General features: G+C 36.5%; 2 protein-coding genes across 2 annotated transcripts; one reads left to right on the forward strand and one right to left on the reverse strand.

Moving 5' to 3' along the window:
* Window positions 1-1,248: 1,248 nt before the first annotated feature.
* On the forward strand, window positions 1,249-5,946 carry LOC103330505 (DNA-binding bromodomain-containing protein). The gene is given in 4 exon segments (XM_008233094.3): window positions 1,249-1,858; window positions 1,952-2,558; window positions 4,643-4,876; window positions 4,879-5,946. Coding segments are annotated over 4 exon segments (2,226 nt in total). The 5' UTR covers window positions 1,249-1,394; the 3' UTR covers window positions 5,800-5,946.
* LOC103330551 (zeaxanthin epoxidase, chloroplastic-like) lies at window positions 5,870-9,293 on the reverse strand. The gene is made up of 10 exons (XM_008233147.2): window positions 8,291-9,293; window positions 7,710-7,872; window positions 7,543-7,617; window positions 7,352-7,452; window positions 7,107-7,222; window positions 6,783-6,994; window positions 6,595-6,686; window positions 6,403-6,517; window positions 6,186-6,289; window positions 5,870-6,102 (listed from the first exon to the last, which is right to left on the reverse strand). The coding sequence occupies exons 1-10, from the start codon at window positions 8,716-8,718 to the stop codon at window positions 6,045-6,047; spliced, it is 1,464 nt and encodes a 487-aa protein (XP_008231369.2). The 5' UTR covers window positions 8,719-9,293; the 3' UTR covers window positions 5,870-6,044.
* Between the last annotated feature and the right edge of the window lie 8,083 nt (window positions 9,294-17,376).

The raw sequence follows: 17,376 nt of genomic DNA on the forward strand, positions 1-17,376 counted from the left end.
TCCATAGCAGCAACACATCTAAGACAATTAGGGATCTGAGTGAGACCTCTTTTCTGTCTTTACACATTTGTAAGTAATTTCTTGTTATAGAAAAGCTAGAGGAAGGTTTAAGTCTTAGGAGGAAGGTGCAACTACCAAATAAACTGCCATGCCCACTTAAAAGTGGGATCATTAATATGGGTTTTTTTTACTTGGGCTGCTGAAGTAGTTGGATAAATAAAAATAAAAATAAAAATTATATCACCGGTCAAGTTCAATTCAGTTTGATTTTTACTGACATAAAGCTGGAATTAGAATTGGTATGATTTGTTCGTTTTTTTTTTTTTCCGTCCAATTTTGACATTTTTAGCCAACACGGTTTGATTCAACTGTGTTTTCCGATTTGAATGCACACCCCTACTTTAAGCACACATGCAATCTTGGCATGTGCTTGTACATAACACTCTCCTCTACTGTAGCATTAAAACTTAGTCTACGAATTAGACATGCCAACACTGAATAAAGTGTGTATTATAAGGGTCAGTGCGCTTGAAAACCCAAAATCATCCCTCCGCGTGAAATGTTTTGATCGAGTAATAACGGGCTTCACCGCATAAGTACTGTATGATTGCTAATTTTTTCCCCACATGGGTCATCTTGAGACACTCAGGCTATGACAACATGATGATTCGATTTGGGCGCAATTTTACCCAAAAAAGAAGAAGTAGGCTTTGATCCAAGGAGTCCGGGTCTGAGTTTGGGCCTGGGTCTGGGTTTGGAGGCGTGGATAATTGGAGACCAAATCCAAAGAGAACACGTACTGTAGGAGAGAGAGAGAGAGAGAGAGAGAGAGAGAGAGAGAGCGTGTGAACATTATGTGAATAGGGATAACATGGTTAATTAACGTTTACCCAATTTCTATTTCTATTTCTATTTGCGTGCTCGAGATCACCTCCCTCTTAGGCTAGCTTCAGCCTTTAGGGAGGTAGTAGGCCCCACCCCACTACATCTACATCTTTTATATTTATATATATATATATATATACATAACATAAACACAACAAAAAGAAAAAAAAAAAGAAAAAAAAAAGAAAGCTACCCATCCACCCAATCCAAGAATAATAACAACAATTACAAAAATCTATTTTGTTTTAGTAGGTTAGGTGTTTAATTTAATTAATTAAACCCAAAAAGCAAAGACAAAATAAAAATTTGGAAAAATAAAAAATAAAAAAGACGGTACTAATATTTGAAAGCACAAAATGGAGGGATGAGAATGAAATATATATTGAGATTGAACAATATAAATGATATGATGATATAAAAACCAGACGCAAACACAAACTCCAATCCCGACTTAGAGAGATAGGTAGAGAGGGAGATAGGTAGAGAGGTAGAGAGGTATCCTCGTCGTCATGATGGAAGGGGCCACTGGCGGCACTGCTACTCACGATGCTACTACTACTCATACTAATAATAATAACAGCAATAATAGTGAACCAGAATTACAAGACCAAACGACGACGTTCACGTCTTCCTGGGGGACATGGGAGGAGCTCTTGCTAGCATGTGCCGTGAAGCGTCACGGCATCAACGACTGGGACAGCGTCGCCATGGAACTCCAAGCCAAGACCTCTCTCCCTCACCTCCTCACCACCGCCTACAACTGCAAGCTCAAGTATCACGACCTCCGCCGCCGTTTCAACTCCCGCTACTCCTCCCAACATCAAAACGACGACGTTGCCCTCCCCTCCCCCCCGCCACCAGACCATCACCACCACCACCACGATCCTCCTAGTATTCCCTGGCTCGACGACCTCCGCAAACTCCGCGTCGCTCAACTCCGTCAAGAGCTCCATCGCAACGACGTCTCCATCGTGTAATTCTTTATATCTTTTTATATTATTTTGTTTTTGGAAAAATTTTCACGTAAAATTTTAGATCTGAGTTGGTTGTCTTAATTAATTCTCAGGTCGTTGCAGTTGAAGGTGAAGAGGCTGGAGGAAGAGCGAGAAGATAGCTCCAAGGATGACGAGGCCAAGCCAGATCTGGAGGAGGAGGACTCCAAGGGACACAGATCAGAAAACGACAAAAATATTCAAGACGAACCGGACCGGTCCAAACCGGACCAAGAGAACCAGTCGGTGAACGGCTCCAATTCAACCTGCTCCAAAAGTCTGGACAATAAGCCCGGCCGGGAAGACCGCGTCGCATCAGAACCCGAACCGCACCCGGTTCCGGACGGTTCGCGCGAACCGACTAAAGGGACGGGGGGCGGTGGACACTCCGAGTCAGAGTCGGATAAAGGGAGCTCGGAGACGGTGGCTAAGAAGCGGAGCCGCGAAGGGAAAGGCGGTGGTGACTCGGCGGGTGAGATGAGGGAGAGCAGTGAGGCGCAGAGTTCGGCGAGCTTGACGAGGAAATGGAACAGGAAACGACGTCGCAGAGTGGAGGTGCCAGAGCAGCAGCGTAACAACGAGGAGTTATTGTTGGTGAAATCACAGCCGTTGGTTGGGGTCCTGCAGATGATCCGAGCGCACGAGCATAGCTCATTGTTCGAGCGACGGCTTCCCACCCAGGTATTTTACTTATTTTTACAATTTGATTATTTTCGTAATTCCATTTCTTCTTTTCCTTTTATTTTTAAATTCTTATTTTATTCGAATCCAAACACTGCGAAACATGCATGCACCAAACCAAATTAAAAATACCAAATTAAATTTTCATTGACAATTTTATTTTAAAAGTTTGAGTATATAATTTGGCCATGGTTTTTCCTTTTTTGGTTAAAACCGGACTTGTATGAGGCAAACAAGTGGTCGTGGTGTTTCCAATAATTTGGGACCACTCCAAAATGGTTTTCAACTTTTTGTTGGTTTCAGTAGTAGGATGAAAAATACGCATGCGGCTGAAATTACTGACTTCTCTCCAATGGGGAATAAATATCTATCTCCTGCTCCTAGGGTCTAGGATTTTGCATGCAATTCTCTAACATTATTGGTGGAATTTACTACCACTACATTTTTTTTAGATATACAATCTTCTACTTAACCATGAATTTTTTCGATAGCAGTATTAGAGAAGTGGCATATAAAATGTGGTCTTAACAGATTTAAATATCAATGGTATTTAAAGAGAAAATGTAAGTTTTGCTTAATTAAATAAAAAGGGTATACATAAATATTGGTGGTGTTAGTTATATCACATGTATGGTGTGTTGGAATTCCACAAACGATAATGTTAGAGCCACCTAATTTTTGAAGTTTTAATTACTAAATGATGCAATATTTAATCTGTCATGTAAGTCTGTTGTTGAAAATAAATGATGGTCAGGATTGTTGTAATGTGAACAAATAAAATAGGCATACATTGGCTAAGCCAAGTTGGTTGGAGGAGCACCTCACTCTGCACTCGAGTTCAAATTCTTTTTTCCGTAATTTAAATTAAATTAAAATAGAATATCACTTTTATGAAAAAAAAAAATGAAGCTATATACAAAGTAAAATGCAGAGAATGATAAAACATTCAAAATACCAGAAAATGCCATTGGTTAATGCAAACATTAAGAATTAAAATTATTAATTAAATGAGGATAATATGGTAAATTTATATTTTTTTATATTAAAAAAATTAAAATTAAAAGAAAAATCTAAAATAAATTTTAATTTTTTTTAAAAAAAACCTCTTGTAGGTCCAAAAACGCGTACGGACAGACTAGTGTATATTTATATATATGTCAGATCGGTTGCAATTCAAAATTTTAGGATTTGTGTTGGTGTTTAACATGTGTTGACAAATTCAAATTCAAATGCAGTCTTTTGTTTTTGTTTTAAAAAACAGACAGTGATTTTACTGTTGACTTAAAGATATTTGGTATAAAATCCAAGAAAAGAAATATGGTTTGTACTTTTGCTTATAGCGTAAGATCCGTAAGGGTCGTGGAGCCTTCTACTCAATTTAAAAATTTATAAAACAAAACGTGTCATACAAATGCGACGACCATGGATGGACCCCATGAGGCTCGCATCTCACCGCTTTTCATTCAGATTGTTTTCTTATTCTTTTAATCTTGGCATATTCTTTTGTTGCTATATACTTTTTTGTATGTATGTATGCCAGGGAAATACTCTGTTCCTTTCATTTATTTTCATTTAATTTTTTATATTGCAATATGGGCCCTCCGAGGTCTTACATAGGCCCATAGGGTGGGTGGGTGGGAACTGTTTCTTTTTGGGTCTGAGGTGGATTGTGAATTTCTGATACCACAATAGCAGTTTCCCTATAGAATGGGCCCTTGTTTTTGTTTGTTGAGACCTGCTTCAATGTCCAAATCAAAACATTTGGGTGTTGACAACGTTTCTATTACAGGTGAATCCCATACACATTGGTGGGGCCCTCTGTTAGTAAAACGATGGTTAGCAATATAATCGATAAATATGATACAAATAGTATTATTGTTTGGGATAAACCTATTCTGTCAAATTTATGTATACCAAAAGTCACATTTGGACTGTTGTAGAACATGCATGGATTTTGTGTTTCTCAGTTTCTGTCACTAATTTTTTTTTTTTTTGGTTGTAATAATTTAAGTAGAAGATTTTTAGTGAGCATGAAAATTTTAAAACGAAAGCGAAGCATGATGATGATGTGGCTGCATGTACAGGAAAGTGACAAGTACAAGAGCATGGTCCAGCAGCATGTGGACTTGGAAACAATACAAAGCAAGCTCCACAAGGACGCATATTCGTCTTGCGCTCTTTCATTCTACCGAGACCTGCTGCTCCTCTTCAACAACGCCGTCGTTTTCTTCCCCAAATCCTCTCTGGAGTCGCTGACTGCTCACCAACTTCGACGCCTTGTCTTAAACGAAATGAAGAAGAATAATCTAATCACTAGACCACCCCCAACCCTTCACCTTCATCTGAGCCATCAGATTCATTGCCTGCTGCTGCTGTACATGCACCACCACCCACCACAACTCCACCTTGTCCTCCTCCTCCAACGCAACCGCCCAAACGTCCTGATCAGCTTGAAAGATCGGACTCTTTGCTTGCCAAGCACAAGTCAACTGCGCCCATCATCGTCTGCCGGAAACGAAGCTCCATTTCATCAAAGCCTTCTGCTGCTGCTTCTATCTTTGATGTTAAACCAAAGGGTGAGCAGCAGCAACCAAAACAACAACAACAAGGTGACGAGAAAAAGAAAGCGGCAGCTTTTGATGTTAAAACTCCCATTAACAATAACAAGGCCTCTTCAAAAGATGATGTAGCGGAAGAGCATAAGGGTGGTGGTGCTGGCGCTAAGGCAAAAGACAATCCTGTAACTACTGGAACCAGAAGCTCAAGAAGGACGCATCACGAGAATAATAAAAAGGATGGAAGTGGTTCCACCAAGAAACAAATGGAAACTCCGAAAACGGATAAGAAGTCGAAAACGGAGGCAGCAGCGTTGGACAAAAAGCGAAGTGCAGCAGCGGATTTCTTGAAGAGAATTAAGCGCAATGCACCTGCGGCAGACACATTGAAGAGCGGCAGTGGCAGTGGAAGTGGCACTAGTACTAGATCAGGTGGAGGAGAGCAGAAGAGGAGGGGAGGTGGTAAGGTTGACAAAGTCAAAGAAAGGGTGTTAAGGCAAAGTGGCGGTGATAAAAAGAAACAAGCCAAGGAAGAAAGCAGCAGTCCATCCAAGCGAAGTGTAGGAAGGCCGCCCAAGAAGGCGGCTGCCGAGACGGCCAATGTAGTAGCTTCATCAAAGCGGCCCAGGGAAAATGGGGGGAAGCAGGAGGCTTCTAGGCGGCCTAGAAAACGCTCTAGAAGGTAAATTAAATTAATTGGCAGCATGGTTTAGAAATTAAACAAGAATTAGGCAGATTGTAATTGTATTCCCATGGTTTAGATATATTTCATATGTATACTATTAGGAAGGATTTATTATTTAAGTAGTACAATGCAATCACTGTTTCTATCATCTGTTTTACACGCCGGAAAACCCGATAATATTACACGTAACACAGAAGTTGATTTGAGTTGGAGGGTTATCAACTTCAATTCTAACAGAGAAGTCATCTAAGTTTGTTTTGCTTCCCTTTCTCTGTCTCTGTCTCTTTGAGATTTGAGACTCAACCTGCAAGAAGAAGAACATGAGCGATGCTGATAAAAGTGGACGACGAGAAAATGAACTGAAATATTTTCTGTATATTCCTTTACCCGTGCCCTGCTATCATCCAAGTCATAAATTTTGGCAGAAGATACTGCAGAAATGCCCGACCCATTCGAAATGCAGGGTACGTTATCTGCAGAGATGAGAGATGCTGCAACCACAAGAATGAATAGAAATATGACATCATTTAATTAATTAATTTCTTTATTTTAAATAGAAAACTAAGACCAGTTTGACGAAGGAAACGGGGTGGAGAAAACTCACAGCCAGAGGACCAGTTTTAAACTGCATGGAAGGTTGATACATAGCAAGCATTTTTGATGCCATTCGGGTGGCTGCATGCACTATACCAACACGCCTTATTCTTTTCTTCGCGTATCTAACCAACCATCACACAAAAGTTTGTGAAGTAATTTTTACAATGCCTCAAGATTCAAACCTGCAACTACAACTTACTGTCTTAGTGCCAAGCAAATTGCATCTGAAATTTGAGCATCTGAGCCGGTATTGGGAACTTGATCAAGCTCATGTATAAGCTGGTAACAGTCCTGCACATAAATGAGTCAACGTGGGAGCTCATGAGAGACAACTCATTCCATTTTTCGGATATGGAAACGATAAAATGGACTAAAAAGACCAGATACCTCAATTGCCATGCAACCCCCTTGCCCAAGATTTGGCTGCAATGGATGAGCAGCATCGCCTAGCAGAGCAACACGCCCGATTCCCCATGAGCAGATCATGTCTCTGTCGTAGATTTCTCTCTGTAAAATCATGGACTCTGGTGTTTCCTGAATTAGAGCAATCACTTCATCACACCACTTTCCAAATTTCTCCTCCAGGAGCTTCTTTTTACCTGCAGGATCTAAAAGCCTAAGATTTAGATAACTGGAAGAGCTATGTTCAAATCTAATAATCAAATGCATTAATTTTATGACAAGTTCACAACAGAGAAAGAGAGTATGTGCCTCCAGGAGGATCAGTGCTCATAGGCGGCTGCTTATGGAAGGCAAACCATTGCATATTCCCATTCCCAATATCTAACGCAACAAAGTACTGGTTCAATCCCAAGAAGACCTGATACCTACGAATACGCGCAGATAATGAATCAAAACCATCCATCTACTAACTTTATTTTTGAGTTTTTACACTTTTTTTTGTCCATTTTTTTAAATTCAGCTTGTCAATATGAACCAGGTAACATATAATATACCCAACACTATCAATGCATGGCAGAACAAATTTTGTTACTCCACTGTAGCATGTGTAATTTGAGTATTTTGCTTCCTGTCTGCCAAATAATTTCGTTCGCACCTGGTAAAAAAATGAAAAGAAAACAAAAATAATTATGAAGTTTAAAAGGGCATACATTGGAGATGGCTCAAGGATTAAGAGAGAAATTACTTTTGACCATATTCCATCAGCTCCTACTAAAACATCACCATGATATTGTCGTCCATCTTCAAGGATCACCGTGACCTAATTAATAATCCACAGAAAGAAGTTGAGGAATTTGTACTGGTTTCTGAAAAGTTTTAGAAACTAGAATATTAGTCAAAAATTAATTCAACCTTGCTAGGCTCTTCAATGAAGTCCACCACTTCAGAATTGTTTCTCACAATGTCCAATCCGACTGCATTGACTAAGATATCTTGAAGCTCCATCCGGCATATCACTTGAGTGATAGGCAGCCCCCTACTTACAGCCGGAGACGAAAGATCAAACTTGGTAAACCTGAACCAAAAAGCATAAAATAAAAAAAGAGAGGATACAATTGAGCACTTGATTTAGAGAAACATCTATATATTGAGCACTGGACACAAAAACTAAGAAATCACTTGAAAAATTTCTCAAATAAAACTAACTAAATGGAGAACTAAACAAATAGATCCTTTTATACAGCATCCAATTGCTGTCCATGTGTAGTATAGCAGCAGGCTCACATCGTTGGCCCATTCCTAACCGAATAAGCTTTCGGGGTCTGGTGATTGTCTAATATGGTATCAAAGGTGAGGCTGCAGTTAATCCTTATATGCATGTCAGGAAGGAGGGTGTTGGTTTGATATAAAAGCTTAAGCCTTTTGGGTTGAGTGCTTATCTAACAAGTTGGAACCAAAGTGAAAAATTTACTTAAAAATAACAGTAGGCTTACCATTCACCTGAAACTCCATCTGCAAAGCCATTGGTCTTATTGCCAGTAACACAACCTGCTGCCATGATTTGTTTTGCAACATTCTCATCAATGGCTTCCAGCACGGCCAGAGCGCTACTCATAAGCTGAATCGGTCCGCGGTGTTGCCCCTCCCCTCTCACTAAACTCAGGTCTTTCTCAAACACCTCTACTTCAAATCCTCTGTGTTTTGCTGCCAATGCTAAAACTAGCCCCCCAATACCCCCACCGGCAATTAGAATTTTAAGCTTCCTTTTGCCATCCTTCTCTTCATCTAAAGTTGGATCAAGACTACTTTTACATCTCACACAATAGCTTCTGATCTTACTGTATTTTTTTGCCCTAAAATCAAGAATGCCATAGCTCTGGTTTTGGATGCATGAATTAAGGTACTGGAAAGAGGCCAGCATTGTTGACCAGAAATATTAATAGAAATAGGATGATCAAAATTGTTTAGAGCTCAATAATTCATATGTATTTGTAGCAGCCAACTGATCATATAACATGAGAGATAAAAAATAAAATAAAACTAATTTTGGTATTGTCATGATTCATAAAATCCCATAATTATGTATGTACATGGGTTTTTTTTAAATTTTCTATTTAGCTACCGTCCTGCCCAGAAAGTGGTGTAAATAACTGGGGAAAGGAGCTTGTTCAAATCAAACAAGTCAGAAAGTCAATTACCATGTGCTTAAGACCAGATCAGGAGGACAGAAACCTTACTTATTTATTGTGGTGTACCGAACGATATGTTAAAAAAATCAATGCTTGCTGTCTTTGGTTTTTGCAAAATACGAAGCAAGTGTTATATCCTCAAATATAGCCTAAAATCCCCAAAATTCATCTTCAAGAGCGGGTTACACAGAGTTACAAGGGAGGGCTACTCATTAGGCCAATTCCTAAAAATTAGACCACATGTTGTTAGTGTATTCAGATTTTGCAGAAGGAAAAATTAAGTGGAAGAAGGAGCAGAAAAAATTTAGCAGAGAATCTGTCTGCTATACGTGTAGCAGCAGAGAGTTCATTTCATCATATTTTCTCTCTAATAACCTCACACACATAGTGTGAGGAATATATCTGTTATGCACAGTAGCTGGATCTCTTACATCACAAGATGATCTCAGCCGTTCACTTAGGTAACCAATGGAGAACATACACTTGTCAAAAAACAAGGATAAAAGGAAAAAACTGATTAACTAACTCTTAAGTCAGCTTAAGGGTTATAATTCAACACATGTGCCCTTTGCCTAGCCCGAGCTAAATAATTCGATGGGCTTAGCTGACGTCACCTTAGCTATGATGTTGGAGGCACCTCCATTGAAATCATAGTCTAAATTCTCGATAAATCGACGAAATATCGAGGATATTATTGTTTATACACTTACTTGGAGAAGTAAACAAATAGATTCTTTTATACAGCATCCAATTTATGTCCATGTATAGCATAGCAGCAGGCTCACATCGTTGGCCCATTCCTAACCGAATAAGCATTCGGGGTCTGGTGATTGTCTAATATGGTATCAAAGCTTTGGTAAGCTCCAATTTCTTTGTTGGTTTGCAAGGTACGGGGGTGAGGCTGCAGTTAATAATTATATGCACATCAGGAAGGAGGGTGTTGGTTTGATATAAAAGCTTAAGCCTTTTGGGTTGAGTGCTTATCTAACAAGCGGAACCAAAGTGAAAAAGTTACTTAAAAATAACAGCAGGCTTACCATTCACCCGAAACTCCATCTACAAAGCCATTGGTCCTATTGCCAGTAACACAACCTGCTTCCATGATTTGTTTTGCAACATTCTCATCAATGGCTTCCAGCACGGCCAGAGCGCTACTCATAAGCTGAATCGGTCCACGGTGTTGTCCCTCCCCTCTCACTAAACTCAGGTCTTTCTCAAACACCTCTACCTCAAATCCTCTGTGTTTTGATGCCAATGCTAAAACTAGGCCCCCAATACCCCCACCTGCAATTAGAATTTTAAGCTTCCTTTTGCCACCCTTCTCTTCATCTAAAGTTCGATCAAGACTACTTTTGCATTTCACACAATAGCTTCTGATCTTACTGTATTTTTTTGCTCTAAAATCAAGAATGCCATAACTCTGGTTTTGGATGCATGAATTAAGGGACTGGAAAGAGGCCAGCATTGTTGACCAGAAATAGAACACAATTGCTTGTAGCTCAAGAATTCAAATATAGTCCAAAATTCCCAAAACTCATTTCCAAGAGTGGGCTACAAAAAGGGTTACAAAAAAAGGGGAGGGCTACTCATTAGGCCAATTCGTAAATATTAAGCCACATGTGGCTCTTTGGTCAGCCCAAGCTAAATAATTAGATGGACCTAACTGACGTCACCTTAGTTATTGTTAGTATGAAATTGTGTTGGCATTTACTAGAACTTAGTATTGTTTTGGAAGTGTCATTTAGCTGTAGGTTTGAAGCAAAGTTGATGTCTCTGATTTCCAGAAACTGTAGGATTGAAACAGCTCATTAATCCTGGATTCCAGAATTGTGACTTAACATGTATGAGACATTTGATCTGAAAGGTAAGACATGTCATTTTTTGTGCACTCATAATAGGAACCTTTTTTTTTGGAATCTAATATAATTTTATTTCCTTGATCTTCCTTGATTTTAATTAATTATAATGCATTTAGGAGTGCATCTCATTTAGGCATATTTTGCAATATCTTTTTACTTATTCTTTCTTTATCTTATCCCTGATTTGTTACTTATCGTTTAAAGTAATTTACTTCAAGTTTTGATAAGATCACATTATTAAAGGTGTTGCGATATTCTTGGTAGTTGACCTAAGAATATTAGGACTCCTTTAATGGTGGGATTATCATAAATTTCCTTTTTTGGGTTTTTACTTTCCTATTGGTTTTGGGCTTTAAGTGTGATCATAATTAGAATAGGAAAATATGTTTTTGATTTTATTCAAATCGTGCAAATCAAGTAATTTGGTTTTCAACGTGTTTTCTTTCTTGTAAAGAAAAAGTACCTTTGTCTTCTTTGTTTGGAGAGCTTTCACGATCATATTTTCAATCCATAAACTTTGGAAAGCTCAGTTTTTATTTGAGATAAATCATCAAGTGTTCTATGTTTACTTGGTGATTTATCAAACACTTTTATCATTCATATGCATGTTCGGTGACTTATACGGTTGAGGGCAAGGATTGAAATATTGGCCAATACACCGATATATCGGTATTTTCAACTGTCGACACCAATATTAGAGGGTAAGGCCATATCTTCCCTTGTATCGACTATATATCCTCGATAAGTGCGATATCCCCAATATTTTGCCGATATTTCCCTATACCCATAACATAACCCAAAAAAAATTTAGAAGTTTTGAAGGCAAATTGAAGCAAATTGAAACCCAAAAATAGCTAATCCTTGCCCAGAACCCTATAATTTATTAATATGAAGAATCTATGCATAGTCCATTGCCCACATACCTCCAATCCATCTGAAGAGGACATGGCGATCAGTGTTGGATCTAAGAGCATAGGAACTAGGTACTAACTCAAATGAATCTTATTATGGCTATGGTTATGTCATATTTGATTATAGTGGAACTAGTTATGGAGCTCAAGATGATAAAACATATTATGTACCTACTAGTTGGGATAATCCTAACTATCCTATATAAGAGAGGACAGTAGGGAGCTCAAAAGAGACCTATGTGCACCATGTTCAAACATGGCTTACAAAGACTACTCGGGTTACATGACTTGGTATGACTATTGTTTGAATCTAGATGGTTGTTCCTCATTGTTTGAACCTCATAGGAGCTCTTCATTTATATAGATGGACACTTATTTAAATTGTAATCCAATGTTTAAACAAACTATGAATTTATGCATGGTTTATTCATTCTAATCAACATTTTATTTTCAAACTTTTCATTAATGCACATTACATACCACTTATATTTCATCATATGTATATCTTATTATTAGTAAATTTTGAGTTTTATTTGTTCAATACATTCATTGATAATGTATATAACATTTATGAAAGTTTTACACCAAAATTATGTGTTTCAATGCCTATATCTGTCATTTTTATTGATTTTTTCCTGATACCTAAAACAATAACGATATATCCCCCAAAATATCCATAAATTGGAGGCCCGATATTATCTCCACGACTAATATTTTAATCCTTGGTTGAGGGCACCAAGACCGTGGTGACGGTTTTCCTCTGGCGAGCTTGAAGCAATTGTGACAAGTATTGCTTTCAACATAAAGAGTGTCAAAGATCATCTCGTGACAGAAGTTGAGTTACGAAGAAGTTGGTAAACGTATCTAGAACGTGTCTTGGATAAGTGTGTGAGTACTTCTTGTAATCATCATTCTAGTGTGAATTCGTGTTGAACTGAGGAGTCCCTTATATTTTCCCCATATGTGGGGTTTTATCATGTAAAATAATTTTTTACATGTTCTTTTATTTTATACTCAGCACGTTTCATGATTGATAAGCCATATCAATGTTGCTACTGAAGTTTATTTTTTCTTTATTGATTATAATCTTAAATTGGCCTATTCACCCCGCCTTTAGGCATTTTTTAGTCATCCTAAAAGTAATTTCAATTGGCATCAGAGTAGGTTGTTGAACATACTCAGCAAGATCCGACATACCTTAGGATGGATCATGCCGAGGGCTATGTTGCACATCCACCATATTTCGATGGCAACAACTATAGCGCTTGGAAAGCCAAAATGAAGTCGTTTCACTACTACAAAAAGTGACAAAGACGACTAGAAAAAAACGACGGTCTAAGTGAAAACCGTCGTTGTTTTTTAAAAGACGACGGTTCTATAAAACCGCCGTGTAATAACACCTTAGACACCTAAAAAATGGAGATTCAAATGATTGTTCATAAACAACGACGTACCTAATTAAAAAACCGACGTCTATTTGAAACAGGATTTCCGCAGTGTAAAATCAAAGCAAATAAAGAACGGCAGAAGTTATGAATCGACCGACGTAGAAAGTAAAGACGACGATTTCAAAAAAAGCCGCCGTTTTTACGCAAAAAATAACACGACCAAGTTTTCGTATAAGGCGCCATATAATTACAAATAAATCCACGGCGGTAAAATACAAAATATCGCCGTATTAAATTAATGTACAACGATGAAAAATAAAAATATATCGACATCTTTCTCATATAGTTCTACGACGGTATCTTTAAATCTCACCATGTTTGTTTTTCATTTAACGACGTATTATAAAATTTAACGTCGTATTTATTCCCTTTACACGTCATACCTTATATTTAAACCGTCGTCTTAATATGAATTTTTTTTATCAATTTATTTCTTTAATTTTGTTATCATACGTCATACTATATGTAAAGATGACGCTTTTTATAAAAAAACGTCGTCTATTATATGTAAAGATGACGATTTTTATAAAAACCGTCGTCTATTATATGTAAAGATGACGATTTTATAAAACCGTCGTCTATTATATGTAAAGATGACGATTTTTATAAAAACTGTCGTCTATTATATGTAAAGATGACAATTTTATAAAACCGTCGTCTATTATATGTAAAGACGACGATTTTTAAAAACCGTCGTCTATTATGTGTAAAGATGACGATTTTTTAAAAACCGTCGTCTATTATGTGTAAAGATGACGATTTTTTAAAAACCATCGTCTATTATATGTAAAGATGACGATTTTATAAAACCGTCGTCTATTATATGTAAAGATGACACTTTTTATAAAAACCGAAAAAACCGTCGTCTATTATGTGTAAAGATGACGCTTTTTATAAAAACCGAAAAAACCGTCGTCTATTATGTGTAAAGATGACGCTTTTTATAAAAACCGTAAAAACCGTCGTCTATTATATGTAAAGATGACGCTTTTTATAAAAAAACCGTCGTCTATTATATGTAAAGATGACGCTTTTTATAAAAACCGTCGTCTATTATATGTAAAGATGACGATTTTTTTAAAAAATGGTCGTCTATTATATATAAAGATGACGCTTTTTATAAAAAATGGTCGTCTATTATATGTAAAGATGATGGTTTGTTATAATAACCGTTAAATCATGATTTTTCATTTATAACCGTCGAAATTTTTTGTCCCGTTACTTTATCTCTGAATGTTTATTTTTTTCGATTTTTAGTGTAGATGATCTCGAAGTATAAACAAACAAGTTTGACGGTTGGATCGTTGAAACTAGTTTCTTAGAATGCGTATGCCATCAAAACAATATATTCACTAACAATTAAGAGTTTATTTATACTTTCGTTAAATATAACATAAGATTTTGTGGTATCCACTAGTGTAAATATTTTAAATTGAAGATCAAATTCAGTCATTGTATTCATATAGGGTCAAGGAGTGTAGCGGTAAAAAATCATCAAAATCGGAGTTAAAATAACCGTTAAATCATGATTTTTCATTTATAACCGTCGAAATTTTTTGTTCCGTTACTTTATCTCTGAATGTTTATTTTTTCCAATTTTTGGCGTATATGATCTCGAAGTATAAACAAACACGTTTGATGGTTGGATCATTGAAACTAGTTTCTTAGAATGCGTATGCCATCAAAACAATATATTCACTAACAATGAAGAGTTTATTTATACTTTCATTAAATATGACATAAGATTTTGTGGTATCCACTAGTGTAAATATTTTAAATTGAAGATCAAATTCAATCATTGTATTCATATTGGGTCAAGGAGTGTAGCGGTAAAAAATCATCAAAATCGGAGTTAAAATAACCGTTAAATCATGATTTTTCATTTATAACCGTTGAAATTTTTTGTCCCGTTACTTTATCTCTGAATGTTTATTTTTTTCGATTTTTGGTGTAGATGATCTCGAAGTATAAACAAACAAGTTTGATGGTTGGATCGTTGAAACTAGTTTCTTAAAATGTGTATGCCATAAAAAAAAATATTCACTAACAATTAAGAGTTTATTTATACTTTCGTTAAATATAACATAAGATTTTGTGGTATCCACTAGTGTAAATATTTTAAATTGAAGATCAAATTCAGTCATTGTATTCATATAGGGTCAAGGAGTGTAGTGGAAAAAAATGTCTATTGTATGTAAAGATGACGCTTTTTATAAAAACCGTCGTCTATTGTACGTAAAGATGATGCTTTTATAAAAACCGTCGTCTATTGTATGCGTAAAGATGACGCTTTTATAAAAACCGCGTCTATTGTATCGTAAAGATGACGCTTTTTATAAAAACCGTCGTCTATTATATGTAAAGATGACGCTTTTTATAAAAAAACCGTCGTATATTATATCTAAAGATGACAAATTTTTTTAAAAAAGCGTCGTCTTTTAAAACACGCTAAAAAATGGCCGCTTAAGTGAATTTGCGCTCGATAAATTTTCAAATTTTCACCCGTCTTTGAAAATCTTATCTCTCATTAACAAGCGTCGTCTTTTAAAACACGCTAAAAAATGTCTACTTAAGTGAATTCGCGCTTGTCAAATTTTCAGATTTTCTCCCGTCTCTGAAAACCTTATCTCTCCCTCCTTCTGCACTCTCTAAAACACCCTCATGAAACTCTCTACAAAATCATCAAAAGATCGATATCAATGAAGGAGTTGAGAGATTAAGGTCTTAGCAAATCCATAAGATGTAGAGGGATGTTCTGTATTTGAGAATCAAAGCTGGTTGAAAGGTTTGATTTGAAAGTCACCTAATCTCTTAATACCCTTCTATATCTTGCTAGTGAATTCTGGATTAGTCTCTTTGCGTTTTTGGTATGTTCTTTGTATCCCTAATTTCAGATTTTGTCTCTCTTGATTTGTCTGATTTGTTTACATATTTTTTTAATTTCTGGTTTCTTTTTAGATTTTCTGATTTAGTTATCAGGAGATGAGGAGGAAGCTTGCAGATTTATAACTTTTTCTTTTGCAGGTTTTCTATGTGAGTCGTATGTTTTTTATGTTGTTGAAAATTTGCAGGTTCTCGATGGTCTTTTTTATGCTCATTTTACAAGTTTTCTATGGAAATATGGACCAATGGTAAAATTTCTCTTCCACCTAATTTTTTATGTTTATAATCTTAGCTTCTTCTTTTTTTCTCTCTTTGTCATTTTGATTTATTTACAGGGATGATGGAGGAGACTTCAGTTATGCATCATTTGTATGTTTGGATGAGGAATGCTTGGATTAGGAGTACGTAGGTCTTGTTAGGAATTATGTTTGTTGTAGAATAAAGATTGGTTAACTATGTAATAACTATTGAATCTTCAAGTTTTATGAAAGAAACTATTTTTGATAAAGCATTATGGTTGGTTTTCTAGTTAAAATTGTTGTATAGCATCATAGGAAATCAAAAAGCATTGTTGTACGTAAAGATGACATTTTTTATAAAAACCGTCGTCTATTGTATGTAAAGATGACGCTTTTTATAAAAACCGTCGTCTATTGTATGTAAAGATGACGCTTTTTATAAAACCGTCGTCTATTGTACGTAAAGATGACGCTTTTTATAAAAAACCGTCGTCTATTGTACGTAAAGATGACGCTTTTTATAAAAACCGTCGTCTATTGTACGTAAAGATGACGCTTTTTATAAAAATCGTCGTCTATTGTACGTAAAGATGACGCTTTTTATAAAAACCGTCGTCTATTGTACGTAAAGATGACGCTTTTTATAAAAACCGTCGTCTATTGTACGTAAAGATGACGCTTTTATAAAAACCGTCGTCTATTGTACGTAAAGATGACGCTTTTATAAAAACCGTCGTCTATTGTATGTAAAGATGACGCTTTTTATAAAAAAATGTCGTCTATTGTATGTAAAGATGACGTCTTTATAAACAATCCACGACGGTTTTCATAAAAAAATCGTCATCTTTACATACAATACACGACGGTTTTATTAAAAACAGTCGTCTTTCCTCCTATAATTAACGATCTTTACCTCTAAACAACGACGATTTTCTTTAAAAACTGTCATCTTTACTGATAAACAACGACGGTGAAAAGCCGTCGTAGTTTGAAACCCAAATAGACGGCAGTAAATTTCACGACCGGGCGAAAACCTTTTACACGACGGTG

Source organism: Prunus mume, linkage group LG5 (assembly GCF_029339155.1).
Source record: "Prunus mume cultivar Tortuosa linkage group LG5, ASM2933915v1, whole genome shotgun sequence".
Lineage (NCBI taxonomy): Eukaryota > Viridiplantae > Streptophyta > Magnoliopsida > Rosales > Rosaceae > Prunus > Prunus mume.